Raw genomic sequence first — 27,949 nt, 5'->3', positions numbered from 1 at the left:
ACATTGCCTGCACTTTTGATGTCATACCCAAGAAATCATTGTCAATCCCAACATCTCAAAGCTTTTCCTGGTTTTTTTCCCTAAGGCTTTGATAGTTTTAGTGTTTGCGTTTCTATCTCTGATCCACGTCAAGTTTTGGGATATGGTGTAAATAAAGGTCCCACCTCTTCCCTTTGCATGTGAGGATTGAAGGGACCATCCATGGAGGGATATCCTTTCCCACAAGTGGCTTTAGCACCTTTGTTGGGGCCTTTCCGGGCTCCCTGTCCTATTCCAGAGTCTTCGTGTCTGTCTCACACCAGTGCCATACTGTTTTGGGTACGTATGGTAACTTTGTGATATGTTTTGAAGTCAGGAAGTCCGAGTCCTCTCAATTTGTTCTTTTACAAGATTTTGATCCCTCAGGGTCTTTTGAGATTCCATACAAACTTTAGGATGGGATTTTATATTTCTACAAAAAAAAAAAAGCAAGAAACCCACCACTGAGATTTTTTAAAGGTTTAGCAAACCTTTGAAATGTGCAGAAGCTTATTTTCTGGGTCACAGACCCTTGAGGACTGGAGGAAGCAGATGGTGGTCTCTCCTGGCGATGTGCTCACTCGCCAGGCACGTGGAGGAAGCCGGGAGCAGCCTGGGGGCCGGTTCTCTGCTCTCAGGTGCCTGGTGTTGATCCGTGGGCCCAGGGCAAGGGCAGGTTGATATTTTTTGCTCACATCTTCTGCAGCAGGTGAGGGACTGGGACGGATCCACGCTCAGATGCATCCACTGATGGGGACTCCTCGAGGTCCAAAGCCCCTCCAAGCCTCAGTCAGCAAGGGATCTGGTCAGCTGTGACCTTGTCCTCCAGTGCCTGGGCCATGCCTCCTTGGGGAGAAATTCTGTCCTGTTCTTACTTTAGGGGTGTCCTGGCAGGCACGCCTGGACAGGCTCTGAATACGGAGGTGTGTGTGATGAAGACCCCCCTCCCCTGGACAGTCAGGCTCCCTGAGAAGCTCACTTGGCCTCCACCTTGGTCCCCACAAGTCTTTGACAAACACTAGCAGTTTCTTCAGCCCACTACCACACCCAATGTGCAGCCCTCTCGGCTGGGGCTGAATCCTGCAGGGCACAGGCAGCAGGTCCTTCCCGACATGAGTGGCTCTTGCTGGTGCTCTGGGGTGAGGGGGTTTTTCTGGGACTTTCTCTGGACAAGTACTCTGACTTGGTATTGCTGAACCCCCTCTTTTCTTGTCTGAGTCACTTGCTGAGCCTCTAAGTGAATGGCACCACACCAGTGGTGATGCACTCTGGTGGCTTTCATTACTCCCCCTAGTGTCCTTTTGCTCTGAGCCCTTTCCACAGGGAGGCCATGGGGTTGGGTTGCAGAGCCCACAGGCCAGGACCTGCCCCACATCCTGGTATCAGCTCCTTCCTGTCATCTTCTGGGATGGGGCTGTTTGCTGGTCAGCCACCTCTCACCATTCCTCTGGGCAGCCACCACTCTATTCCCCAATACCACCTCTCTGAACCAGCTGCATGGCCATCTTCCTGGGTGTCCTCTGCCATGGCTCAGCAGGTTGGACCAAGGGTCAGAACAGGGGGCTGGCAGCCCATGGGATTGCTGGGTGTCTCAACAGAACCCCTCTGCAGGTGACCGGTTCCTTGGAATGGGTACTAACCTCTGCTAGGTCTTTGCCCCCATGGTAGAGTGCCCAAGGGATGGGGCAGCCTCTGGAGCCAACCTGAAGCAGCTTGCTAGTCACTGGTGCTGGAGACTCATGGTGCAAGGTGACCCCTGCGTCCACCACTGAGGGCTGGTCTGGATTGACTCCAGCCAGGTGGTACAGCCCAGACCCTCATTACAGAGACTCTGGGGTATCCAGCTGTTCCTCAGACTTCCATGGACTGGGAGTCCCTTCTCATCCTCCCGGCTGCCCCACCTTCAGCCACCCAGCACACGGCAGGATGTGCAACCCCTGACCCATGGGACCTGGGTTCCTGGTAAAACAGAAGTGGCTGATGGTGGCTCCTGGGCCTGGCAGTGCAGAGCAAGGGGAGACTGGCAGGGGATGCACTGGTCAGCACCAACTCCTTGGCTGAATATGAGAACAAATGCTTTTTCACTCTAACCTTTTATTTGGAGATAATTGGGATCCATCCACAAGCAGTGTGAGAAAGAATGCAGAGAGGCCCAGGCTCCCCCAGCCCACTTAACTCAGCACAGCGTCCCACAAGACACAATTGACATGGCCCTGCCGTGATGCTGTTCCTGGTTTCACCTGGACTGGGTGCGTGTGCGTGTGAGCGGGTGTGTGTGAGTGTTCTGTACACTTTGCTACATGTGCAGGGTGGTGTGTCCAGACACAGAACATTCCAGCACTGCAGCACCATCCCCTGCTTCCTCTGGTCACACCCACTTCCCTTTCCTGACCCCCAAGTCTCCAATCATCCCCCTTTCCTCTAGTTTTGCCATTTTCAGGATTTTGTGAACACAGAGCTGTGCCATTCAGACCCTTTTGGGCTGGCTTTTCCACCCTAGGCAATTGCCTGGAATCCACCCATGCAGTTCCTAACTTGTGGGCCTGGCATGGATGGATGGTTTGCTTAGCCACCCACCTGTTGGAGGACTTTGCCTGTGCCCAGGTTTTGGAGGCCATAAATAGAGCTGCATTTTGAGTTGGCCTGGTTTTCATATGTCTGATAAATGCCCAGAGAAAACCACTTTTAATAACCATAGCTTGGCTGCTCCCTCCACCAAAACTTGGAGACTGTGGTGCTGTCAATCATCCCCCAAGAAGGAGTCTGAGCCTGGAAAAGGGGTTGGGTGGAGGCTTGGCCCCTCCCTGCTGCTCATCCTGGGACTGTCAGGCCCTATAGGCCCCTGGCCTCCTTAAAACCTCATGTACCCACATGCCGAGGTGCCCTTGGGATCCTGCTTCCCAGACGAGCTGAATGGGGAGCCAGTCTCTGTGAAGAGAGGGGGGACTCGAGGGTGGTCTTTACCAGAGCTGAGGCCCGCTTCCAAGAAGGGATCTGGGGGATGCTGAGTGGCGACCCCTAAAAGACAGACCCCGTCCTCATGCCCAGGACTTTATTTGGAAAAGAGTCTGCAGACGCAGTCAAGTTAAGGACCGGGAGCTGAGAAGGTCAGCTGGGATTCCTGGGTGGGTCTCAATTGAATGACAAGTGACATCACAAGAGACAGAAGAGAAGGACACAGAGAAGGCCAGGTGAAGACAGAGATGGAGGGGCCCAGAAGGCCTTCCAGGGAACCCTCAGGGTAGGTGATGGGAAGCCATGGCCCTGTGATGCCCAGGTCTCAGGTTTCTGGGCTGCAAGACAGTAAACCCTTTCTGTGCCCAGGATGCTCCTATGGGGCAGGTTCCGTGTGCTGCTCAGACCCACCCTGTAAGACCCCATTAAAATCCCAGCTCAGGGATGCCTTGCATGACTTCAAAGACCGCCTTGTTCTATTACTTCAACAGGAACCCCCAGCGAAGGACGGGGGTGGGTTCTCAGAAGTGGCACTCACACGGTTCAGGACAGGGTCCCATGCCATGCCGCCCAGCTCCCTCTGTACTGCCCTTCCCTGTGCCCCAGGGGATACTCACACACCGGAAGGCCTGGGTGGCTCCTCTAGGTTTAGGTGTAGCAGGGATCTAGATAGACAAGGGGCTCTCAGATGCGCTCCATGAGCTGACCCTTGGGGTCTCAGAGCCAGATAGGTGTTTTGGAACACTTCTCTAGTCCCTCTCTGGGCCCAAATCACGAAGCCCTACCTTGGTCAGCCAGATAGATGATGTTTTCTGGACTCATTCCATATCTTTTGCAGATTTTTCTAAATCGTTCCAGGAAGGGAGAAGTGAGCTGTGGGATCCGCCCTGAGGACAGGTTGGGGACTTTGTGGCGAGGCCCAGGGAGACTAGGGGAGGACTATGTGCCTACATGAGACAGGGATTATGCCAGGCAAGGTGGAGTGTCCTAAAGGCCCATCCCATGATGTGTCTGGGACCACCTCCCCAGACCTGGGGTCATGGGGGATCTCCACCCGGGCTTGGGCCTGTCCTGGTCCTCAGCAGACAGGGGTCGGGTACCGTAGAGCGCCAGCACTCTGGTCTGAGTGTTGTTCCTGATGTTCTGCATGTAGAAGGTGATGTAGAGCCTGTAGTCGGTCTCCGAGACCAGCACCTTGTTCTCTCCCTCATCTGCATGGAGATGTGACTCAGCCCCGCGCTCCCCCCACCCCTGCCTGCTTCTAGGATGGGATCTGGGTGGCCACAGTCAGGTGACCGTCAGAGGAGGGCTTGGGTGGAGACCCCTGTGTGTCGTTATTGGCAGTAGGGCATCAAGGTCCCCTGTCTGTCCACTTGCAGCCCTGAGGGTCTTCTGCCGGATGCTTCACCGAGCCCCCCGCCCTTCCACCACCATGGGCCTGAGCCAGAGACATCCTGTGAGGGGTCTGTGCTGGGAGACCCCAGTTTGCTCCCAGGCCAGGTCCTCTTGCGTTGGGGTCAGGCATCAGGGGGTCCCGAAAAATCCCCTAAATCAACATTCACCAAAACGTGGACAAGGCTTTGATAGAAGGATTCCTAGCTGTCAGACAGGAAAAATCAGCTCCCACTTACAGGTAACAGAGTACTCCCCATCCTTCCTCTTCTCACAGACCATGATCACATCCACGCATTCCCCCTGTACCCTGGAAGCCAGCCTAGGGTGATGCTCAGAGCGGAGTGCCAGCTCCCAAGGGGTCCACGGCAAGAAGTATCCCTGCTCCAAGGCACAGGCTTCTTCCCAGGACCCTCTGTATTCACCAGTCAGCCCCACCATCCTTGCCTCCCTGGTCCTCCCAGCTCGGGAGGAGGCAGGTCAGCTCACTTCTCAGGGGCCCCTCTCTCGTCCCCAGGGCACCTCCCCCTCCCTGCAGCCCCATCATCATGACCCCAAGGGATGAGCCAGAGGCTCTTCACATGCACCAGGCTGGGTGCTTGTGAGAGCAAGCAGGTGCATGTGTGTGAGGGGGGGAGGGGCGTGGGAACCCCCCCGCCCTCACATGAAGTGGAAGTTGAACTTCAGGCTGCTGTTTTTCAAGTGTTCGATGCTGCGAACGAAGACCCTCAGGTCCCCGTTTTCCTCAATTCTCGTCAGATTGTCTGAGGCCATGGAAATAGAAAACCAGACCCCTGAAACCTGGAGAGAAAGGCCGGATGGTGGGGAGCCCCGAACGCCCTGGCACTGATTGGCACTCAGGGCCTCATCCTGGAGCCAGTCATTGGGCATCAACTCCCAACAGGGACTCCTCCTGCCTTCCCAAGATCTTTGTCTTTCCACTACCATCTGCTCCCCAGGACCTCAGCCCTCCCAGGGCCTCTGCCCTTGCTGCTGTCACAGCTGGGGGAGGGGCTCCCAGTAGCTCAGTTACCCCTCTCACAGGTCAGAGACCCCAGGTCAAGGGAGGACAGGGATTTCAAAGCATGACTCAGTCCCGGAAGTCCCAGCCTGGCCTCACCCTGGCCATGTTGTAGTTCTTCCGCACAACCTCCTTGGGATTGAACACTTGGGCCGAGGCGATGGTCAGCACCAGGCCCAGCAGGAACAGCGCCATCTTCTCTGGTGGGTGCCTTGGCCACCCACCCCTTTATACCCTTGTCTGCGCTATGGTTCCCAGCTCCGTGGGATGGCCCAGTCTCCAGTCTGTCCACACACATCCTGTGCCTTCTGGGGAGGCAGCCAAAAGCAGCCCCTTGATCATTCACAACCTGTTCTGGAGCTGGCTATAGAATCCACTTGAATTGGTGTCTGGCAGGCAGAAAGCAACAGGGGACATCGGGGCAGGCAGGGTGTTTGGGCACTGGGGTCCTGGACCTTAGCAGGCCCTATGGGTTTGCTCGGTCTTTCCAAGCTGGGAGGACTGTTCACAGCCCCTCATCTGCACCCAGAGCCCAAGTATCCAAGCCCTGCTCTCCAGCCCCACTGGGCCTCCTTGTTTTCACTCCAGGGCATTAAAGTTCCTGATGTAGCCACCTGTGCAGGGTGCAAGTCAGGTCTGCCCCTGAGCCACCGCCCTGGCCTAGAGGCTGTCACTGAATTTGGGACATAGCTGCAAAACTCCTGGAGTAGAACCCAGCTCACGGGGAGCCCATGAAGGCAGCCTCCCCAAAATGGCAGCAGGGGTAGGGGCCAGCAGGGAAGATCTCCAGAACACAGACATGGGGTCAGACTTGGGCTTGGCCTCTGTTCTGTCCCCTTCCTGCCTGGAGACCTGGGGAGGCAGTGACTGCAAAGTCCCACAGTGCATGTCACAGGGCACTCTGGTCTTAGGCACAAGGCATTTTGGTGATCATGGGGGAGGGTCTTTGTTCTTTGTGGGAGCAAAACTGAGCCAGGCAGCTGTGCTGAGAGTCCCATCTCCAGGAGATCCAGAGGCACCACCCGCAGGCTGCCATTCCACATGAAGGAAGCCAGTTCTGCTGCCTGTCGGTTCTGGCCTGGTGAGGGTCCAGGTGCCCCAAACAAGGTGTCTGCCACAGTCCTTCTCCAGGGAAGGGAGGTGAGTGGGCCTGGGCTACGGGTTTGTGGGAAACACTTCTGCTTTACACAGCAGTAGATTATCATGAGTGTACAGATGCTTACGTCCTGCCCCTCGGCCCAAGGCTCCCTGGCACCTTCTTCTCTTCCTGGTGGCTTCAGGAGCTTGAAGGGAGCCACATTTCCCAGATGCATGGGTCCCAGAGGGACCCAACCAGGAAGGAGCTATTGGGCTCCTCCTGGACAAAGGCTTCTCCCAGTGAAGCCTTGCTCTTCTGGACCACCTGCTGTATTTTTAAGAGATTTAAGACCTGACCATTCAGAAGGGGGCAGAATCTCTGCTTAGAATGAGCAGCATGGAAGTGTCTCTCCTTACCTGGGAGCAGGCCAAGCAGGCACCTGTCACCTGGGGGTTCCCTCTCTGCGTCTCAGGGAAGGACTCTGCAGCCAGACAGTTCTAGATAGACTCAGGGGCCAGCAGTAGGTTGGGGCAGCTGTCAGCTGATACAGGGGATCTCCATGGTGGGAGCTTGGAGATAAGTGTGTCCAGCTGAGTAGTGTCCTTCATTTGATCACAGCAAGAGGGGCTTTGCAGTAGATCTGCAACTAAGGTGACATCCCATGTTCTCTGGCTGCAATTGGCAGTTCTTTTCCTTGCTGGGCTCTCTGACACAGATCTGTTTTGGAGGAAGAGACCCACTCACTGAGGTTCGGCCATCAGTCGACCTCTCCCGTCCCACCAGACCCCACTCAGCCCATCACCATCTCTGTCGGCCTCTGTGTGGAGGTGAGCAGGGCACCTCTGGAGTCCAGGGGTCTGACTGAGCTCCTGGCAGATGTCAGGCCTCAATAAATAGGAAAAGTACTGACTGACTGAATGAATGATGTCGTAGTCACTGGGGACGGGTAGAGGGACACTCAGAATCACCTGGCAACCCCATTTATAGGGACTGTGTTCCTTCAGTGTCCTGGAAGTGCCAAGCAAGGGTGTCCCAGCCATGTGAGGCCGCAGGTGGGGGGTGCTTGCTGCCTGTCAGGTTGCACGGCTCAGTCTGCCTTTGCACACCTCCACCCCCAGGAATCCTGGGCAGACTTGCTGGCCTTGGCTCCCCAGTGGGTCTGGGTGTCAGTCCAGGGCTGCGGGTGGGGGACAGCGGGTGGGGCCATGTGGCTGCCCTGGCCTTACAGGTCCTGGCTGGGCCTGGCAGCAGGGCTGTCCCTGTTATCCCAGGGCAGCCATGGAGGGGGATTTTGCAGGGCATTGTGAGGACTCAGCGGTCCTGACCTGCATTTAGGAGTCACCATTACACCACACTGGCTGTAGCTGCCATGGAGATCCATGCAAAGCAATTGCATTTCCATACACCTCCAAGGCACACGTACAAAGCACATTTAAAAACAGCACCATTTAAAATAGCACCAGAAGTCATACTTAGGTATGAAGCTTTAGCTAAATCTGTTTAGGATTTGCATGCTGAAAGCTACAAAGATTAAAAAAAAAAAAAAAAAAAAAAAACCTCATCATTTAGGTTCTTATTTGTCAGGCAAGTTTTCTCCATTTTATTTTCAATGTTTACATTTTTCGTGTCTTTCGAGTGTATCTCTCACAAACTGTATTATAGAGCTTTTGAAATCTAACCCAAGTTGTCATTAAATTAGGAAGAGTCATCAGCTCTCGTTTGTCATAACTACACCATAATAAATGTATTTCTGTCGATTTGTTTCATATTTCCATTTGCTGTAAAAGCCATTCTGATGCCTTGTGATGTGAGTTCCTAAAATTTACCACACTGCAGAGCAGCCCACAAAAAACCCCATGGTTGTGAGAAAAGTGGGGGGAGCACAGGGTTCAAAACCTCCATCAGTGACACACTAGGAAAAGGAAGAACCTGGTAAAAATGGCGGTGCCTTTTCACACATGGGAAATGGCTAAGGAATTCATGAACACTACAATCAATATGGACTCTGACCTTGAAAAAGCCGGAAGGTCACTTGTGGGCATCCAGGGCTGCAACTTGTTGGTTGTGGAAAGCCTGGAGGACGGGTTCTCCAAAGTTGGATGCTGTTATGGGAGTAGCTCAGGAGACCAGGGGGAGGGGAGCTTTTAAAATGAAGACAGCTGGAGGGTTGGCTCAAGTGATAGAACGCCTGCCCTACCAAGTGTGCAGCCCTGAGTTCAAACCCCAGAACCACCAAAAAAAAAAAAAAGGTATAAATTGAAGACACAATCCAGGCATGGTGGTGCTCACCTATAACCCCAGCACTTGGGAGGTGGAGGCAGGAGGATTGTGAATTTGAGGCCAGCCTGGGGTACAGAGAGAGACACAATCCCAAAAAGTCGAGGGCTGGTGTGCAGCTCAGTGGCAAAGCACTTACCTTCCACGTGCAAGGTCCGGGTTCCATCCCCAGCACCATTAAATCAATAAATAATGTACAAAAAAAAAAGAACCTGACAGAAAATGTTAAACTGCTACAGTTAACAAATGGCTGGTTTTGTTGTTTGCTGGGTACTTGTCACACACTTGCTTCCATGATGATGGGCATGAAGATTGTCAGCCTCTGGACAGAACTTCAACAGCAGCTCCTCAGTTTTGTTTTGATTTTGGAAACAAGGTCCCACTATGTATACCAGGCTGGCCTCAAACCTGTGATCCTCCTGTCCCCATCCCCCGAGTGCTGGGATTTCAGGCAGGTGCCACCGTGCCACTCACTTGTAAATGGGCACAACCTCCCACCCGTCTGTTCCACTAGGAGAGCTCCATCCTGTAGCTCAGCCCACCACAAGTCATGGATCGCTTCCCAGGACGGGTACAGCGGTATTTTTTTTGTAACAACAAAGATGGGGAACAACCGAAATACCTGCCAGTAGGAATCTGGCTTAAAATTTATGACTGTTCATATAACAGAGTATAAAATGGCTGTAAGAAAAAGCATGAGATGAATTTGCAGAAGTAAGAGAATGACCTTCACAATATGCTGAATGAGAATTCGGGGTGCTGATGGGGCTTGGATGTCCTGCGTGTATGGCCAGGGCCCCTCCGTCTCTGTGTGCTGGACAGCATCACCCTCCAGACTGCTCAAGCGTGGTTCTGTCACCACATGCTGTGGGTTATCCCTTAGAAAGACTCACCAAAGCCCTAGCCCGTGCCATCGCCTGCAATCTTTCTTAGAAATGGGGTAATGGTAGGTGTCGTTAAGATGTAAATTAAGAAGTCTGTCCTGCAGCAGAGTGGGTGCTTATCCAAGCTGATGGGTGTCCTTATAAGAGGGGAAAGGAGTCCTTTAGGTCAGGGCAGAAGGCACAGCCAGGGACCATGCAGGGACCTGTCCTGCCAGATCCTCTCTAGACTTATGACCATCAGAACTGTGATAGGGTCCATGTGCTGGATAAAGCCACCTGGCTTGGGGGAGTTTGTTATGGCAGCCATGGGAAACTAACATCGAAGATCTATGTTACCTTCTTGGTAAGAAAAACTTTATTGTCCAAGTAAACAAAGGTTCAGACTAAGATCACAAATTAACATGGCTATCTCAAGATGGTGGGGCTACACGTGGTTACTCTTTTCTTTGTACTATAATGCATAATACGAAAATATTCATTTATTTGTTTTCTGGTGGTTTTTTGGGTGATATTGAGATTTGAACTCAGGGCCTTGCACTTGCTAGGCAGGTGCTCTGCCACTTGAGCCACTCCAACAGCACTTTTTACTGTCAGTATTTTCCTAAAAGGGTTTCATGTTTTTGCCCAGGCTGGCCTCAGACTACAGTCCTCCTGATCTCCACCCCCCAAGCAGCTGAGATTATAGATGTGTACCACCATGCCCATGAAGATACATATTTCTATCATCAGGAAAATAAGTAGGTAAACAATAGTCTAAGAAGTCATGAGAAGGGGTTTTCTCTCCAGGGTAACTGACGAGTGTCAACGAGGGGACATGGGGGACAAGGTGTGACCCTTCTCTGTCATACACATCAGCACACGCCACACACATCGTTTAAAGTATCTCTATAAGAATCAGTCACGAGGAAGTAAAGAGCGACAACAAAGGAAATGGAAACCCAAAGAGTATTTTAAAAGACCCTTTAATTTTTTCCAAGGGGAGTAAGTCCTGTTGTCTGGCAATAGGAGAACCTGCCAGCAATCCTCCATTGTGACAACTGCATCATCAAAGGAGTCTGGTGACATCACTGCCAGCAGAAGACTCGCACACCATGAAGTGGTTCACAGAGCCTGGGGCTGACAAATTCCCAAAGATAAAATCCTTGGGAAATACCTGTCCTTGTGGGACGTCTTTGGCTGCCTTTTTACATCACTCTAACCCAAGGTAAAGGGCCTTGAAGGAGGGATGTCTGGATGATGGTGGTGAAATCTCCAGTAGGGTTCACCCCCTGACATTGACCTCAGAAAGGTGTTGGCAGGACAGAAGTACACTTTGTACTTCTGGGAACTTTCCTTTGGGATGATGCTGTTGGGGGGGAGCTGTCTGCAAGGACCACAGCTGACCTGTCCATGTGGCATTCCCCATGATCTTGAGGTGGTCAGTCTCCAACTGCAAGGGCACGAAGACTGTGCCCAGCTGAAGCTGCTGCTCAGGGTGGTGTTTTATAAACAACTGCCCAGTAGAAACAGGACGTGGGCTACATGTGTAATGTCCAGTTTCCTAGTAGCCACATGACAAGGGGGAAAAAGAAACAGGTGAATTAATTTTAAATGTTTATTTTTATTTAAGTCTAAACACATACTATGACTGTGTCAGAGCAGAATCAGTATAAAAGACCTATCTGAAAAATAACTAAAGCAAAAAGGGCTCAGGGAGTGACTCAAATGGTAGAGTCCTTGCCTAGCAAGCTCAAGGCCCTGAATTCAAACCCCTGTACCATCAAATTAAATTCAAAAGTAGATAATTTCTTTGCTTTCATATTATATTTGTCTTCAAAAGAAAGTGTGTCAGATTGAAAGTGAAAGAACAGAAAATGCTGTCCTGGTGCAAGCAGGAGTACCTATGCTCATATCTGACAAAGCAGACTTCAAACCAAAATTAGAAGGGATAAAGAAAGTCATTACATATTAATAAAGGGAACAATCCACCAAGAAGATGTAACTATTATAAATATATATGCATTAAATCTTGGTGGACCCAATTTCATAAAGCAAATGTTCCTGGACACAGAGGTTGAGAGGGGTCCAGATACAAATCAGTGGGTGACTTCAATACCCGACTCCTTCCAATAGACAGATCATCTAAACAAGGAAACCAATGAGGTCAAATTTCAGTCAAATGGACTTAGCAGACATCCACAGAGAATTCATCCAAGAGCTCCAGAACACACATTCTTCTCAGCAGCCCGTGGAACATTCTCCAAAATAGACCACGTTTTAGGCCTAAAGCCTAAAAAACAATTTCATGTATCTTATGATGTCATAATTGAGTAAGATTAGAAATCAAAGGCAAGAGAAGAGATGAACACATGGAGATCGACTGATATGCTTGAATAATCAATGGGTCATTGGAAAGATCAGGGAGGAAATTCAGAAGTTCCTGGAATCAAATGAAATGAAATGAACAAGAATGTTTGAGATGCAGCAAAGGCGAAAGTTTTATAGCTATGAGTGACTATATTTTAAAAAATCAGAAAGATCTCACATAAATAACCTAATGATGTATCTCAAAGTGTTAGAAAAACAAAAACAAGTCAAACCCAAAATCAGTAGATGGGAAGAGATGACAAAAATCAATGTGGAAAATAAGGAAGGAGACTAAAAAGAACAGCACATGGATCGGTGGAACAAAGAGATGGTCTTCTGAAAAGACAAGACTGACAAACTCTCAGCTAAATGAACAGAAGAAAGGAAGCAGACCCAAGTCAGTAAAATTAGAGAAGAAAAAGGGGATATTACCACAGGTACCACTGAGATCCAGAGGGTCATTAGGGAATATTTTGAAAACAGAATCCAATAAGTTGGAAAATCTAGAATAAATAGATAAACTTCTACACACATATGACCTTCCAAAGTAGAACCAACAAAATGTAAATAACTTAAACAGGCCTATAACAAGCAATGAGATTGAAGCAAGTAAAAGTCTCCCAAAAAAGAAAAGCCCAAGGGGGTGGGGAGAAGGGGGAAGAAATGACCCAAACATTGTATGCACATATGAATAAAATAGAAATTTTTAAAAAAAGAAAAGAAAAGCCCAAAACCAGATAAATTCACTGCTGAATTCCACCAGACCCTTAAAGAACAACTAACACCACCAAAGCTCCTCAAACTGTTCCATAAAATAGAAAAGAAAGAAACACTACCAAACTCATTCTATAACGCCAAGAATACCCTAACACCAAAACTGGATAAGGACACAACAAAACAACAAAAAACCCTACAGATAAATTTCCTTGTTGAACACAGAGTAAAATAGAACAAAAAAAAAAAAGAATAAAATACTTGCAAACTCAATTCAACAATACATTAAAAAGACCAGATGCCATGATCAAGTTGCTTTTATTTGTTACAAATAAGACCCCCGAAGACCACCAGGATCCTAACTGAAGACACAGAAAGGCAAAATTTACTTCTGCAGAAGAGTGTGCAGGCACATTGGAACAGCATGTACACAAGGGGCAGGCAGTCTGTCCCTCCTTATATTCCTGACACGACTGGCCCTGCCTCTTGACCTGGATTGGTCCAGATCAAAAGTTCACAATCTTCTCAATGGGCTGAAATTCTATACTAACTTGGGGCAGGGGTTAAGATACACAGTGTGGTGCACCAGCAATTTTCACAGGCAAAGAGGCTCAGCCAAGAATCCAAAAGAAGAACCTGGAACTGCAGACAATACAGGCAATGAAAATGGCGACACACAGAGATAGAAAAGACTGCTTTCTCACACATTCCAGGAAAGCAAAGATGGTTCAACATGCACAAATGAGTAAATGTAATACAATACCTACACAGAACCAAGGAATAAATTTAAAATGCAAGAGTCAAGGCTGAAGCTACTAGGAGAAAACTCCTCAATGGCTTTCTGACCAGGACTCCAATAGCACAGGGAGTGACAGCAAGAAGTGACACATGGGATGGCATCTGATTAAAAAGCTTCTGCAGCAAAGGAAGCGAGAAAGTGGAGAGAGCCTGGGGAATGGGAGAAAATCTCTGCCAGTTACTTTCGAACAAGGGATTCATGTCCAGAATCTAGAAAGAGCTCAAAAATTAGACCCCAAAAGAACGGATAATACATTCAATAAAGGGGCAAGTGAGCAGACAGTCCTCAAAAGCACAATAGCCAATAAATGCGTGAAGAAATTTGCAACATCCCCAGCTATCGGGGAAATGCAAATCCAAACTCCATTCCATCTCACCCCGGTCAGCTTGGTCATCACCAAGAAAACAAGCAGCAAATATTAACAAGCACGGGGGATGAGGGTGTGGGGTGGGGGTGGGGGCTGCCACTTAGCCCAGCCACTGGAGAAATCATTATGGAGTTTCCTCAATACTGAAGTCACACCACCTCGTGGTCCTGCTGCGTCCGTCCGATACACACCGGAAGGAGTCTAAGCATACAAGAGATACTTGCTGTTTACAGCAGCACTGTCCACGATAGCCAAGCTATGGAACCAGCACAGGGGCCCATCGACTAGCGAATGGATCAAGAAAATGTGATACACACACAGAGACACACAGACACAGACAGACAGACACAGAGAGAGAGAGAGAGAGAGAGAGAGAGAGGCATGCGCACACACACGCACACACACACAGGAGTATTATTTGACCATAAAGAAGAATGAAATCATGTTTGCAAGAAAACGAATGGAGCTGCAGATAATCCTGTTAAGTGAAAGAAGGCAGACGCAGAAAGACAAATGGTGTCCACGCCCATGTGCAGAATTTAGATTTTAAGAATGACATTAAAGAAGAGCGACCACTTAAGGAAAGGGAGACAAAGGAGGGTACAGCGGGTTAATATGATCAAGGTACGTTGCATATGTGTGTCAAGATGTCATAAGGAAACTCGTCATTTTGTACGATTGAAAACATTTTTAAAGCCAACATGTTTTGTTCTCTCACAGCCCACCTCAGCTCCAAGCAGCCACATTTCACGAGTTTATTGAGTGCTGAACAAGGAGACATGAGAGCTCCATTTCGCTCTGACATGTCACCAGGGCGGGGTCCCCACAGCTTGCAAACAGACCCAGGTGAGGCTGCCAAGGCAAGCCAGAGTCCTCTTTGGAGCTTCTTGCTTTAATGTAGACACCAATCCAAAACCTCAGATCAAAAGTCCATTTTCCCATCTCTGTGAGGAAAAAAGAACAAAAAGCCAACTCGGGGCAGAGCACATCCACCCAGTTCAGGAAAACCTCCTCATGGCGACCCCATTCTGTGTCACAACCTTATAGGGGACACTTGCTGTGTTCCTTTTATGTGGTCAAGGTGGACTTCCATGGGGACACAGGGCGAGTCACAGTGCTCAGCCCCGCAGAAGGCTCTGCAGGCACCTCAGGCAGAACAGAAGTGTCCCCAGCTCCAGTTGCTGGCTGCCTCCTGGACAGGACCTTCTAGAAGAAACCCTGAGGTGATGCCCAGATGTCTAGAGGAGACAGGGATGTAGCTTTTTTACAGCTTAAAACCTACTTTCCCCTCCCTTTTCCCCTAGGAGAGAATGAGCCCTACAAAAAGGCTGCTGCTGCTGACTTCATTCCTTTTATTACTGATGACAGCAAAGCACTATTTCGGGTAAATATAAGATATTGATTCATCACAACCTCCAGTGAGGGGCAGAGGTAGTTGAAACTGCCAATCTTGTCCAAAGAGATCAATAACACTCATTTGTCAGGAGTCACCTCCTGTCTAAAGGGCACATATTTTAATTCTTCTTTTTTTAGGCACCCAACAATTATTTATGGAGCACCTTCTGGGTGCCAGGTTCAAGTGTGGGGAAGCAGCAAACCAAAATCCTTGCCCTAAGGGAGCCTTGCAGTCTAGACAAAAATATTTAAAATATGTGACCGGGATATCATATCTTACATAACCAATGCCATCAGGTGAGGGAGAGTGCTATTTTATTTTATTTTATTTTATTTTATTTTATTTTATTTTGTTGTGGTGCTGGGGATGGAATCCAGGGCTAGCCGAGTGCTCTGTTACTGAGCCTCGCCACCCTCAGCCCCAAGTCGGTGCTATTTTGGGTCAATTGTAAACCATCTCAGTGTCCCAACATTGTATCTCATGTAAACAAGACTAAAATCGAGTTGCTAGAGAAGCATGTTAACCTACCAGTTTTCTCTTGAAAACTCTCTTTTTCTTTCTTTTTTGTGGCACTGGGGTTTGAACTCAAGGACTTGTGTTTGCTAGGCAGCTGCTCTTCCACCTGAGCCACTACACCAGTCCCTTTTGCATTGGTTATTTTTGAGATAGGGATTCACTCTACGCCCAGGCCAGCACAACAAATAGGAGGCTACTTGTGCTTCCCTGTGTAGCTGGGGTGATAGGCTACACCCAGCCATAAATTGCTTGAGACGAACTCTGCTCAACTTTTTGCCCAGGCTAGCCTCCAACCTCGATCCTCCTAACCTCTGCCTCTGGAGTAGCTAGGATTACATGAACCACTGGCTCGTGGACATGATATCCCAGTCACAAATTTTAAACACTTTTGTCTAGACTGCAAAGCTCCCTTAGGGCAAGGATTTTGGTTTGCTGCTTCCTAGCACTTGGACTTGCCACCAGCTCCTGGCACAAGTCGGGGACCAGGGTGTGACATTTTCTGTCTCTGTGGGGACAGTGTTGTTCCTTCGATCAGGGTGACTCTTCAGCCAGCCACGTTTTCAGCTGGGCCTGATGGTCACCTCTGTAATCCTGCACCCAGCGGTGGCAGGAGAATTGTGAGTTCCAGGCCAGCTTGGAATACAAAGTGAGACCCTGCCTCATAAAAAAGAAAAAGATTGCTTTTTCGGAAGTTCCCCACTTGTCATTTACTGGTTTTGATAAAGTGTGGCCTGGGCAATGGGTTTTGACAATTTGTCCTGGTGAGGCCCGATGACCAGACAGCTATGCTGAGGACATGTCAGGCCATGCCTGCGAGAGATGGGCTCTGAAGGCATTTCTCTCTCACAAAGCCCCAGGGGTGGAAGGAAAGCTGTGTAATAAGCTTACTGACTGATAATTAGCTTGCAATTACTGACTGATAATTAACTAGTACAAGAGTGCTAGCTGAGTCGGTCCAGGACGGACGCTGGCTTACAATGGTTTGCCTTAGACTTTTCAGCCTTTTGCTGGTGCAAAGGCTCACACGCTGGCATCCCGTCGTCACGCTGAGCATGGCGTTCAACAGTGGATGACTGGCACTCAGCACGACTTTGCCCGACCATAGGCTATGTGAGCACTCTGAGCATGGCTGAGCGATGATGTAGGTAGGGTATTAAGTGCATTAATTACAGTGTTTCAACTCGCAACAGGTTTAGCAGAATGTCACCCATCCTAAGTTGAGAAACGTGTACTTAAATGAAAAGAGGATCAGAGGGGGAGCTTCTGCCTCCTCCTCCCAACCTCTTTCCATCAACACCAGCAAAGCCACGCGTGATCAACAAACGTTTTGGCTGTTATGCTCTCCAATCTGTTTAATTTGTTAACCTCCTCCTCCCAGCAACCGTCTCCCTCCATTCTGCCTTTGGTCATGACCTCCTCTCCCCACACCAGCTTGTCCCCTTCCAGGCCCAGTAGAGACCCCTCCTCTCTCGGTGGCTTCTCCTCACCCTATTTGGGTCAATGGCCACTTGCATGTGCTTCCCCCCCTCCCACCCCTGCCCCCAGCTCCATCACTGCCCTCAGGCTGTCTCTGTCTGCTGGGGGGTGGAGTCTCTCCTGAAAGCCGCCTGAGGCCAGGGCTGGGCAGCTGTGGACATGTGCCGAGTGGGCTCATGGGTATTTGCTGAACAAATGGATCCTGTATTAACTGAGTTTTCCCTTTGTACCAGGAGTCACAAAGCAGAGGAACTTCAGCTCTCAAACTGGTTTAAACCTGGGTAAGACCAAAGCATCTGTCTCAAAAACAATAGATTTGACCTTGAAGGGACAGGTTTTCTTCCCATCTCTCAACTGTCTTTCCCGGGGCATCCAGAGCTGGGTGTTTGTTCCCAGCAGTGTGCACAACCTGGCCGTTCCCAGCCCAGGGGCGCAGTGGGGAGAAGGCTGGGTTTTCATCCCAAGCTCTCCAGTGCAAGAGACCCTCTGGGCTACCAAACCAGGCCCATTTTGCCCTGCACTTGGGATGGATGCCACCTCCCAGACGACAGTGTTGCAGAGGAAAGTTTATTCAGGGTCTGGGGACATTTGTGGGCTTGGGGCGGGGTTGGGGGAGGGGGAGTGAGTGACTGGAGATCAGGAAAGAAGTTACCAGTGTTGTGCAGTGTCATCAAGTCCCCAGCTATCACCATTTCAACCCGCACATTAGAGGTGCTCTTAAAAAGCCTGTAATCGAGAGCAGGAGAAGAAGCAAGGTTTAGAGGCTCGTTCAGGCTTTCCCTTGCCTTCATTTGGATGCTGTGGGAAAAGGCCACTAGGAACCTTGTTTTAGTGCCAGTGCTCCAGTGCCCCACCTTGGGCTGTCAACTGCAATTTATTAGCCAATTCCCTGTGGTCTCTGGTTGTTTGCAGTTGGTGACTGATCTTACACATTTTTTTTTTTACGTTGATGTGTGTTTAGCTGTGGGATAAATTTCTAAAATGGAGCCATTAGGTCAAAGAATGTAGACATTAAAAGTTTTGATGTGAAGTTGCTAAGTTTCCCTTTAGTAATTGTACACATTATTTTCTTATTTACAGTCAGTAAACTAAAGTTTAATCAGCTCTTACTTTTGGCACATCTGCTAAACAGTCTCCATTCAGTGTGCGTTTCTGTAATTGTTGAGAGGATTGGACTCTTTGTATGTGTATCCCTCATCTTTTGTGGACTCCTTTTTCTTAAATGTACTTCAACTTGACCTCAGATGCATAGAATCAGAATAATCATCACCTGTGGCTCATCAAGGTTTCATGCAAAGCCCACTCGTATTGTTTACTAATTTGCTTATTTTTAATGAAGCCAAAACCACAGCCTCCCATACTTGCAACTGGCTTCCTGTCCTTCCCATTCCCTTCCCCATGTGTGCCCCCAACCCCCACCCATCTCTGAACTAATCGCCATCCTCGATCCTGATAATTGATCGTATGATCCTGGTCAGTTTGCTTTCCTTTCCATTTTATGTAATTTCACCTCATCTATCTGCATTCTGCAAAGGTGACAGTTTATGACTTTACAAAGAGGACATTGTAGTTAAACAATCTTCTGCAACTTTCCTCTTCCTTAATGTGATAAGAGTCCCCCAAGACCTCACATCACTGTAATACATCAACACCCGTGCAACCACGCAGTGTGGAAATACACCAGCTTATCCGCCCAGCGCCCTGCTCCTCGACCTTGAGTCGTTTTTGTTAGTAGGACCTGCACTGCTGTGAATATTCTCACACACACCTCCTGGGTAAAGTGTTGGGTGAAATTGGACCCACTGGGCAGTAACAGATGGGACAGCCCAGCCTAGGAGGTAGGACTTGGCTGTAGTCCATTCTGGATGCTCTAACAAGACACCGACTAGTGGCTTAAACAGGGAATTTATTTTTCAATGTTCTGGGAGCGTGCATTCTGGTGAGGGCTCTCTTTCTGGCTTGCAGACAGCTACCTTTGCTACCAGTGGGCGTCTCACAACACCTTGGTTGGGGTATCAGATCCTTGGCATCCTAAAAAAGAATTAGAGTGGAGAGGGTGAAGGAGATTAAGGGTGATGGTATATGGCAGATGGACTTCATGTACCTATATGAAACAGAACTAAGAAACCTCTTGCAATTGCTTTAAGTGGGGTGGGGAGGGGGTGGATAGGGAGAGACGATGGGGGCGATGTAACTAAGGTACAATATAAGTCTAATCGGAATTGTCACTGTGAATCTCCCCATATAATGAATATCCTGATAAAAATTACTTTAAAAAAGTAGACACAGATTGCAAAGTAGTGGCAGAGTTTGTTAAGAGGAAGAGAGAGTGGGTGAAAGCAGGAAAGAACACTCCTCATGGAAGGGGGGCTCTGAGGAAAGTGGTTTTAGGGGCAGCATCTGTAGATCAAGAGCACCAGTGCCTTGGTTTGGATGGGCATTGACACAGAGAGGGGAGGAGATTGGGTGGACCGTGCGTGTGAATCCAATGAGCATGTCCCAGTTTGGGTCCAGATGGAAATGGTGTTTTAAAAGGGGCGTTTTGGGGGTGGTTTTGGCTGGAGCTAGATCACCTGTTCCCCCACGAGACGATCTGCAAGGAGGCCATGTGTTTCCCATGACCTGACTTGGATACTTACTTTCCCTGAATTTCCTGCCTCACCTTTACACTCTGTCCTGACACAGCAGAGACACACAGGGAGAGAGCAAACCCTCTGCTTACCAGGGCATGAATCCTACTGTTGTGGGAAATTACGAGCTGAGATATGGGACATTGAGGCAGACTGGCAGGAAGCAATGTTTATTGTGCCGGCACAGACTCAGTGACTCATGTCCAAAGGCTGAGCCTCAAGAGCAAAGGGCTCTTACCTTATAGACCCTTGCAAGCAGGTTACAGAAGCAAAAAGCAAAGCTCAACCCACATAGGGCTGCATGTGACTTCACTGGCTATTTCATTTCCCCAGTGTTTTGTAACCTTCATGATTCAATTCTTTGTTTTATCTCTCTGCTTTGCCATCCCCTCCCCCATCCATCTGTTTCATTTCTCTCCCCCCTTGCCTGCTACACTGCTAGGAAGGATCCACCCTCTTGACTTAATTCTCAGGCTCCATCTCCAAACACCATCACAGGGAGGATAGAGTTTTAACATAGCAATTTGGGGGATGCAAACATTCAGTCCATAGCAGTGGGGAACAGTTTTCCCCAGCAGTAACCCCAGTATAAATTCCCAAAGTAGATACTATCAAGACAATGGCCATAGAAAGTATCTCTTGAGTGACATCAGCAAAAATGATGGAGTAACGACTTTCTTAACCTCTCTTCTCCATAAAAACAATGAGAACAGTGAGAAAAATGGAACCAACTTTTCTGCAACTGTGGAAATTATCCAAAGGCTTGCAGCAATCTGGAGGACAGTGAGGTTTCTGGTGTTTAACTTGCCTTGGTCCCAGAACCACCCTCCTCCTCTGCTGTGCCCTTGAAGACCAACCATGGACACTTGGCTAAAATCCGCATTCTGGAAGGCCCTGGTGGAAGTGCAGTGGGCCTGGAGCCCTTCGAGCCCAGAAAAGTCAAGCTCTGACCTGTCAGTGGCTCCCCATCTGCTAGTCTGACTGCATTGACCGAACCAGGAGCTTGCCTGGGCATTTGTTGAAAACAAGTACAGGCGATTGTCTGACTCACCACTGTCAGAGGCAGGTAGTGATGGAGCAAGTAAAGGACAGAACCAAGTTTAAGGGGAAAGAGAGACCCACAGGGGCTTTGAAAAGCCAGATACGCAATAGCTGGGAATCTAGAAAGCCACCATGTGCAGGGCGGTGTGCATGCTCAAATAAGGCCCAGGAAGGCTCCAGACTCTCACCTCTCTAAGCGAGCAGGAGGTGAGGGCTAAGGCAGGGTTTGCTGCCAACTGCCTGGCCGAGTGACAAGGGCATGGCTCAGCTCATGCACAGAGCCGCTCAGAGAGTGGGGGACTTACTGGCTCCAGTCACTTGTAGAAATGTGTTGGACCAGTTGCAGACTGCTAGGTAAACTGGGCAGAGACCTCAGTGGCCATAAATCATGAACAAACAGACTTTGCAAATTAATTCAAAAGAGTTATAAAGCAAAGAAACCTAATAACAAAAGTAAAATAAACAAAGAATCCCTGGGGAGGGAGGGTGAATTTGGTCTCCAGAGTTGCCTCATCATGTTACTTAAAATACCCAACCTTCAAAAATAAAACATGCCAAGAAACAAGACAATATGGCCTTGTGTACAGGAGGAAAAAGGGAAACGATAGAACCTATCCCTGAAGAAGCCCGGACGTTGGACGGAGAGTTTAAACCAGCTATTTGAAATACATGCAGAAAACTGAGGGACCGGATAAAAAAAATCAATAAAGTTACAGACATCATAAAAAAGAGCCCAGTAGGAAATCTGGAGCTGAAAAGTGTACAACCTGAGGTTAAATATTACATGGGGGCCTCAGCAGCAGGTGTAGGGCAGGAGAGAGAGCGGTGATCCCAGAAGCTCAGTGACGTCCATGCAGGGTGAGTTGAGACCCACTACAGATACCAGGTCATCAAACTAGCCAAAGAGGAGGGATCTGTCGTCCTCAGAAAGATGACAGCTGTCTTTTCCTCAGTCATCGCAAAGACCTGAAGTGAGAACGAAATATCCAGCTTGCTGAAAGACAAAAGACCACCAGTCCAGAGTGTAAGCCCCTTTAGAAGAGGAAAAAACATTCCAGCATTTCCAGAAAAGCAACACAGAAAACCATCGCTAGCAGCCTGCCGAGGAGCACTGCAGCGGGCTCAGGCTGACCGGTAGACAGGTGAGGCAGGCCGGGTGTGGTTTAGCTTGAGCTCTGTTATCCTACCTTATTTAAAAGACAAGACAGTGCATAAAGCCCGCAGGTGTGCCAAGGTGTAACTTGCCTGACAATAGCAGCTTAAGGGATGGGAGGGAGACGCGCGAGGGAGGAGACAGTGTTTTCTTCAACTGAGCGTGGGTGCTGTGTCTCAGTGACTGTTGTGAGATTTCATGGTCTGTGCATGAAATGCTCCCACAGGTTCATATGTTGAAGGTCTGGTCCTCAGCTGTGAGGAGCAGGAAACGTTGGGAGGTGGGGTCTAGTTGGAGGGAGAGGGTCACTGGGGTGTGCCTTTGAAGATTAGACCTGGTCCCTGGTCCCTGTCCCTGCTTCCTGTCCACCACAAGGTGCTCAGCCTCCTCTGCGTCACCCTCCCAACACCACGACATTCTGCCCAAGTGCATGGGGCAAGCCACGGTGGCCCAAACCTTCGGAACCGTGAGCCAAAAAAAAAAAAAAACCCTGCTCCTCTAAGTTGTTCTGTCAGGTATTTTGGTCAGAGCCACAGGCATGGTGGGATATGCCTGTTATCCTAGTACTTGGGAGGCTGAGGCAGGAGAACTGTGAGTTAAAGGCCAGCCAAGGCCAGATAGTCTCTGTCTCTCTCTCTCTCTCTCTCTTTCTCTCTGTGTGTGCGTGTGTATAAATGTATATAAAATGTTTCTATATGTAAAAGAAATAAAGTAGCACTCTAGGAAATACCTATGAGAACTATGAACACATTAGAAGTCATTAAAGGAGAAACAGGAACAAAAATGTGTGACAAACAGAAAACAAATGACAGAATGACTCTCTTGCCATTACAGTTTGTAAAAAAGATAAAATTCTCCGGTTAAAAGGCAGGGATCATTTGAATGATGGACACAGGAGCCAACCATGCTACCTGCAAGAGACATTTTAGATTCAAAGACACCAACAGGTTTAACTAAAGGACTGAAAAATGTACCAGGCAAAAACTTATCAAAAGAGAGCTGGATGGCTACACCAAGTAATGCCAGACAAAATAGAACAAGAAAACCAGGTGTGGTGGCTCACCTCTGTAATCCCAGCTACTCAGGAGGCAGAGGTCAGGAGGATAGCAGTTCGAAGCCAGCTCGGCAAATAGTTCACAAGACCCTATCTCGAAAAAACCCTTCACAAAAAAGGGCTGGCAGAGTAGCTCAAAGTGAAGGCCCTGAGTTCAAACCCCAGTACCACACACACACACAGAAAAAAGACAAAGAGCAATAAAAATGACAAAGAATTTGAGCTAACATTTCCCCAAAGAAGAGATCACCAGTGGCCAAGAAACACAAGCAATACACTGTACATCACTAGTCATAGGGCCATGCAACTCAAAGCCACAGGGAGTCCCCCTGCAACACAGAAAGACTACAGGACAGCCAGAGCACAAACGGAGCCACAAGTGCTGCTTAGGGTCTGGAGAAATATGAACTGTCACCCCTGTCGTCCCCCATGGGAATGGAAATTGTACAGCCAGTTTGTCAGGTCCTCAAACTGCTAGCTGAGTAACCCAGAACTCCACCTCTAGGTATATATACCCAAGAGAATTAAAAGCATATGTTCACAGAAAAACTCATCTCTGAATGTTCACACAGAATTATTCATAACTCAAAATGTGGTCTAGCCATGGGTGGAACACTAATTATTCAGTCATATTTCCAGATCATGCAAATCTACAAGGGCAGAAAGTAGATGAGTTGTTACGGGGGTTGCAGGGAGGTGGGAGAGACGTGGCGCCATTTGGCGCAGAGAAATATCAGAGTATGCCATTTTCTTTGGAGCAGCTATAAACAGCATTGTCTCTAATTTTAGAATTTTTTTGTCTGTTGTGGTATCCTGAAACCTTGCTGCATTCACTTATCAGTTCCAAGAGATTTTTCTTAGCTTGCTCAGGAGTTTTCAGGTAGCCAGTTGAGTAGCTGATTGTATTATGGACAGTGTTATTTTGTCTTCCTTCCCAATCTGATGCAGTTGGTCCTTTTTCTTGCCTTATTGCAGTGGCTTGACCTTCCATCACCGTGTTGGATAAGAGTGTGAGTGGGCGTCCTTGCCCGTTCCTGATCTAAGGGCAGAAACATTCAGTTTTCACCACTAAGTGTGTTAGCAATAGGGGTTTGGTAGATATTCTTTATCAAGATGAGGTAATTCTTCCATTCTTATTTTTTCTGAGTTTTTCTTTTATCCTGAGTGGGTATTGGCCTCTGTTTAATGCTTTTGATATGGGCATGTAGTTGCTTTTTAGCTTTGGATATGATGGCTTGTGTTGATTGAAAAATGTTGAATCAAAGCCCAGCATGATGGCTCATGCCTGTAATCCTAGCTACTTGGAGGCCGAGATGTGGAAGATTGCAGGTCAAGGCCAGTCTGGGCAGGGAGTTCTCAAGACCCCATCTCAACCAATAGCTGGGCATGGTGGCTTGTGCCTGTCATCCCTGCGACAATGGTAAACTTAGAACAGGGGAACTGTAGTCCAGGCTAGGCTGGCCTAGGCAAAAAGTGAGATCCTAGCTCCAAATAACCAGACCACCTGCAGATGAGCCTCAAGTAGTAGAGTACCTGTCTAGGAAGTGCAAAGTCCTGAATGCAAACACACAAAAATATGTCCAACCAACCTGAATTATCTATTCCTGTCATTATTTACTTATTATTAAAAGCAAATCTAATGTCTCTTTTCCTTTTTGGACTCATTGTCTTATTTCTGCTGGATCACACAGACAGCATAAAGCATGTGTGAGACTATCACATAGGCCAAGAGGAAGAAAAGGAGCAGGAGGGGAAACAGAGCAGGTTCCGCAAATGCTGCCGCCGTCGGGCAATAACCAAGAATGTGCTAACCGCGGGAAGCTTAAAATTGTTTAAACAGCAATCGAAGCTTAAGTTAAGCAGCCGTGGGCTCAGAAGTCAGGAAGGATGAGGAGAGGCAAGCCTGAGGCCAGACTGGCTGGGCGTCAGTCCGGCTCAGCCACGTTTTAGCCGGGTGCAGTTAGGCAGTTTGCTAGACCATCTGTGCCTCTGGCTCCCCATACAAAGATCCAGCAGAGCCCTGGTGCTCACCCTGGGAGGGGGACATTGTCAGGGTCAAGAAAGTGACCTAGTGCCCAGCATGCCTGCCTGGCACCCAGAGTCTGCCTGTGACTTCAGAGTTAGCAGCTGTCACTGGGCGCCCACCAAGGCACACCATGGCCCCTGCTTGACGTCTTCTTGTGTGTCCCACAGGAGCCGCCAGGATGTCATCACGACCACGGACTGGCTGGCCCCAGTCTTGTGGGAAGGCACTTTCAACAGAGAGCCCCTGGAGAGATATTACAGAAAGCAGAACATCACTGTCGGCTTGGCTGTCTTTGTTATTAGAAGGTAAGGGCTGCTGTAACTTTTATCACTTACACTTGGGGAAAATGAGGATGAGTATCCACTGACGTTCTGCCCCCAAAGAGCAGCTTGTCTTCATGGACACAACTTCTGTCGGCCCTTTCCACCTGCCTCTCACCTGCTTGTTCTGAAACACCATGGGTCTTGTCAGGACTAGGGGCTTGCTAGGTTCTTGCAAGGGGATCTTTGTATCCGACTTCTCCACCCTGACCCAATGGGGCTACTAAGTCTTTAGCTGTTAGACAGCTCATCCAGGGGCATCCATTCCCCAGAGAACATTTAGAAAAACAAGCTCCTTGCTCTGTCTCCCCAGGTTTGCAGACAGACACCTGGAGCTGTTCTTGCAATCGGCCAACAAGTTCTTCATGCCTGGCCACAGGGTGATCGTCTACATCATGGCGGACACCTACGTCAAGCTGCCCGATGTAGAGTCCAGTCCTCTGCGAACCTTCCAAAACTTGGTAATGGGTGAGCAGCAACGGTGGCACAACTTGGACCTCGTGCGCATGAAGGTGTTAGGTGAGCACCTCGTGGAGCACATCCAAAACGAGGTGGATTTTCTCTTCAGCATGACCACCAACCTGGTCTTTGAGGACGAATTTGGGGTGGAGACCCTGGGCACCTCTGTGGCTCAGCTCCATGCCTGGTGGTATTTTCGAAACACCAAGAACTTCCCCTATGAAAGGAGGCACACGTCAGCAGCCTACATCCCCTTTGGGCAGGGAGACTTCTACTATGACGGCTCGATTGTCGGTGGCACGCCACATCAGATGCTGGACATCATCGAAGACTATCTGAAAGGGGTTGTTCAGGACATAGAAAAAGGACTTAACAGCACCTACGAGAAGTACCTCAACAAGTACTTTTTCCTCAACAAACCCACCAAGCTGCTATCCCCAGAATACAGCTGGGACCCCAGGTTCAGACTCCCACTGCAGGTGCGGTACGTGAAGGTGTCCAGACATGCTCGAGAGGGCTACTGATTGTCATCGCTGTCGTGGAGACCGTCAGCGACCCTCCCGCAGAGGCGCAGGACGCCTACACTTGGAAAATTTGTGCTCTTCAAAGACATTTTGCTCCTGGCAATTTTGAACCATCCAATTTGATTAATATAGAATAAAGAATAAAGACGTTTATTTACTGTTCGTGCCCAGTAGTGCTGTTATCTCCAGGTCATAGATAACATGGACTCTTGTGAGGTTTTTTTGTTGTGGTTGTTGTTTTGGCTTTGCTGGGTTTGAACTCAGGGCCTCACACTTGCTAGACAGGTGTTCTTACCACTGGGCCCACACCTCAGTCCTTTCTGCTTTACTTATTTTTTAGATAAGGTCTGAGGCTTTTTGCCCAAGCCATACTCAGACCAAGATCCTCCTGCCCTGGTAGCTGGGATTATAAGTGTGAACCACCATGCCCTGCAAACATGGACGTATCTTGGACACAGAATATTTTTTTCTTTAATGGAGAAAGACTCTAGTTCAGAAAAATCTATTCACAAAGTAGAAAATGTTATTAAATGTAAAGGAAAAAATAAATGTCCATCACCTCACGAGTCAGATATGTAACATGGTTTCCGTGTTGGGAGGCAGGGGCCGGAGAGCGATGGTCTCATGCCAGCATATGAAGGACACTGGTGAGCTAAGAGCATTTTGCCAAATACATACTGTTAACAGAGAGAGGTGTTAAGTTCACGTTTCGTTTTGTTTTGGTGGGACTGGGGTTTGAATTTAGGGCTTGGCGCTTGCAAAGCAGGTGCTTTACCACTTGAGCCACACCTCCAGTCTATTTTGCTCTGGTTATTTTGGAGAACTGTTTGCCAGGGCCAGGGTCAAACCACAGTCCTCCTGATCTCAGCCTCCCAAGGAGCTTGGATTACAGGTGTGAGCCACTGGCACCTGGCGAGAAACACATCTTAAAGGAGAAAAAGGTCCACGGTTTCCAAGGTGTCGGCCCACGGTCACCTGGCTCCATTGTTTCTGGACCGTGAGGAGGCAAACATCATGGTGGGAGGATGTGATGGAGACAGGCTTCTCACCTCAAGACAACTGGCAGAGGATGGGGGAGAGAGAGAGAGGAGAGAGAGAGAAGAAAGGTGGTTCAGAGGACAAGATATAGCCCTAGGTACACCTGAAGGCCCTCACTTCAACTGAGGCCATCACCTCCTTACAGCCCATCACAAGGTCACACAAGGTCAGAGCCCTTGTGATGACCCGTCACCTCCCCAAAGCCCACCTCTGGGCACTGCTGCACTGGGGCCAAGCCTTCAACATGGCACCTCGGGGGACATTCCAGATCCAAATCCTAACACAGAGTGGGTGCTAACGGATTTTTTTAAATACCTCTCTTAATTTCATAAACATAACACCTCCTTTTGTTGGATAACTTATGAAGTGGAACCTTCTGTTAAATTATATTTGTTTGATGCGTGTGTAAGCACATTTACTTGTTCAGTCTTTGACTTATTTTCCTAACAGTGCTCCACTTTATCC

The 27,949-nt window shown here is 48.8% G+C and overlaps 2 protein-coding genes across 2 annotated transcripts; one reads left to right on the top strand and one right to left on the bottom strand.

Annotated features, from left to right (window-relative positions):
• Window positions 1-2,758: 2,758 nt before the first annotated feature.
• Lcn9 (lipocalin 9) lies at window positions 2,759-5,581 on the bottom strand. Its single transcript, XM_020163998.1, has 7 exons — window positions 5,486-5,581; window positions 5,030-5,166; window positions 4,605-4,675; window positions 4,074-4,184; window positions 3,759-3,860; window positions 2,890-2,946; window positions 2,759-2,787 (listed from the first exon to the last, which is right to left on the bottom strand). The coding sequence occupies exons 1-7, from the start codon at window positions 5,579-5,581 to the stop codon at window positions 2,759-2,761; spliced, it is 603 nt and encodes a 200-aa protein (XP_020019587.1).
• An 11,159-nt stretch (window positions 5,582-16,740) lies between these two features.
• On the top strand, window positions 16,741-26,446 carry Glt6d1 (glycosyltransferase 6 domain containing 1). Its single transcript, XM_020163997.1, has 4 exons — window positions 16,741-16,793; window positions 17,476-17,520; window positions 25,311-25,448; window positions 25,777-26,446. Exons 1-4 carry the CDS (start codon window positions 16,741-16,743, stop codon window positions 26,444-26,446), a joined length of 906 nt encoding a protein of 301 aa, XP_020019586.1.
• The last annotated feature ends 1,503 nt before the right edge of the window (window positions 26,447-27,949 follow it).

This window comes from Castor canadensis, chromosome 13, assembly GCF_047511655.1.
Source record: "Castor canadensis chromosome 13, mCasCan1.hap1v2, whole genome shotgun sequence".
NCBI lineage: Eukaryota > Metazoa > Chordata > Mammalia > Rodentia > Castoridae > Castor > Castor canadensis.
Note: the sequence above shows the minus strand (reverse complement) of the source record. Positions and strands in the feature narration are given on the sequence as shown.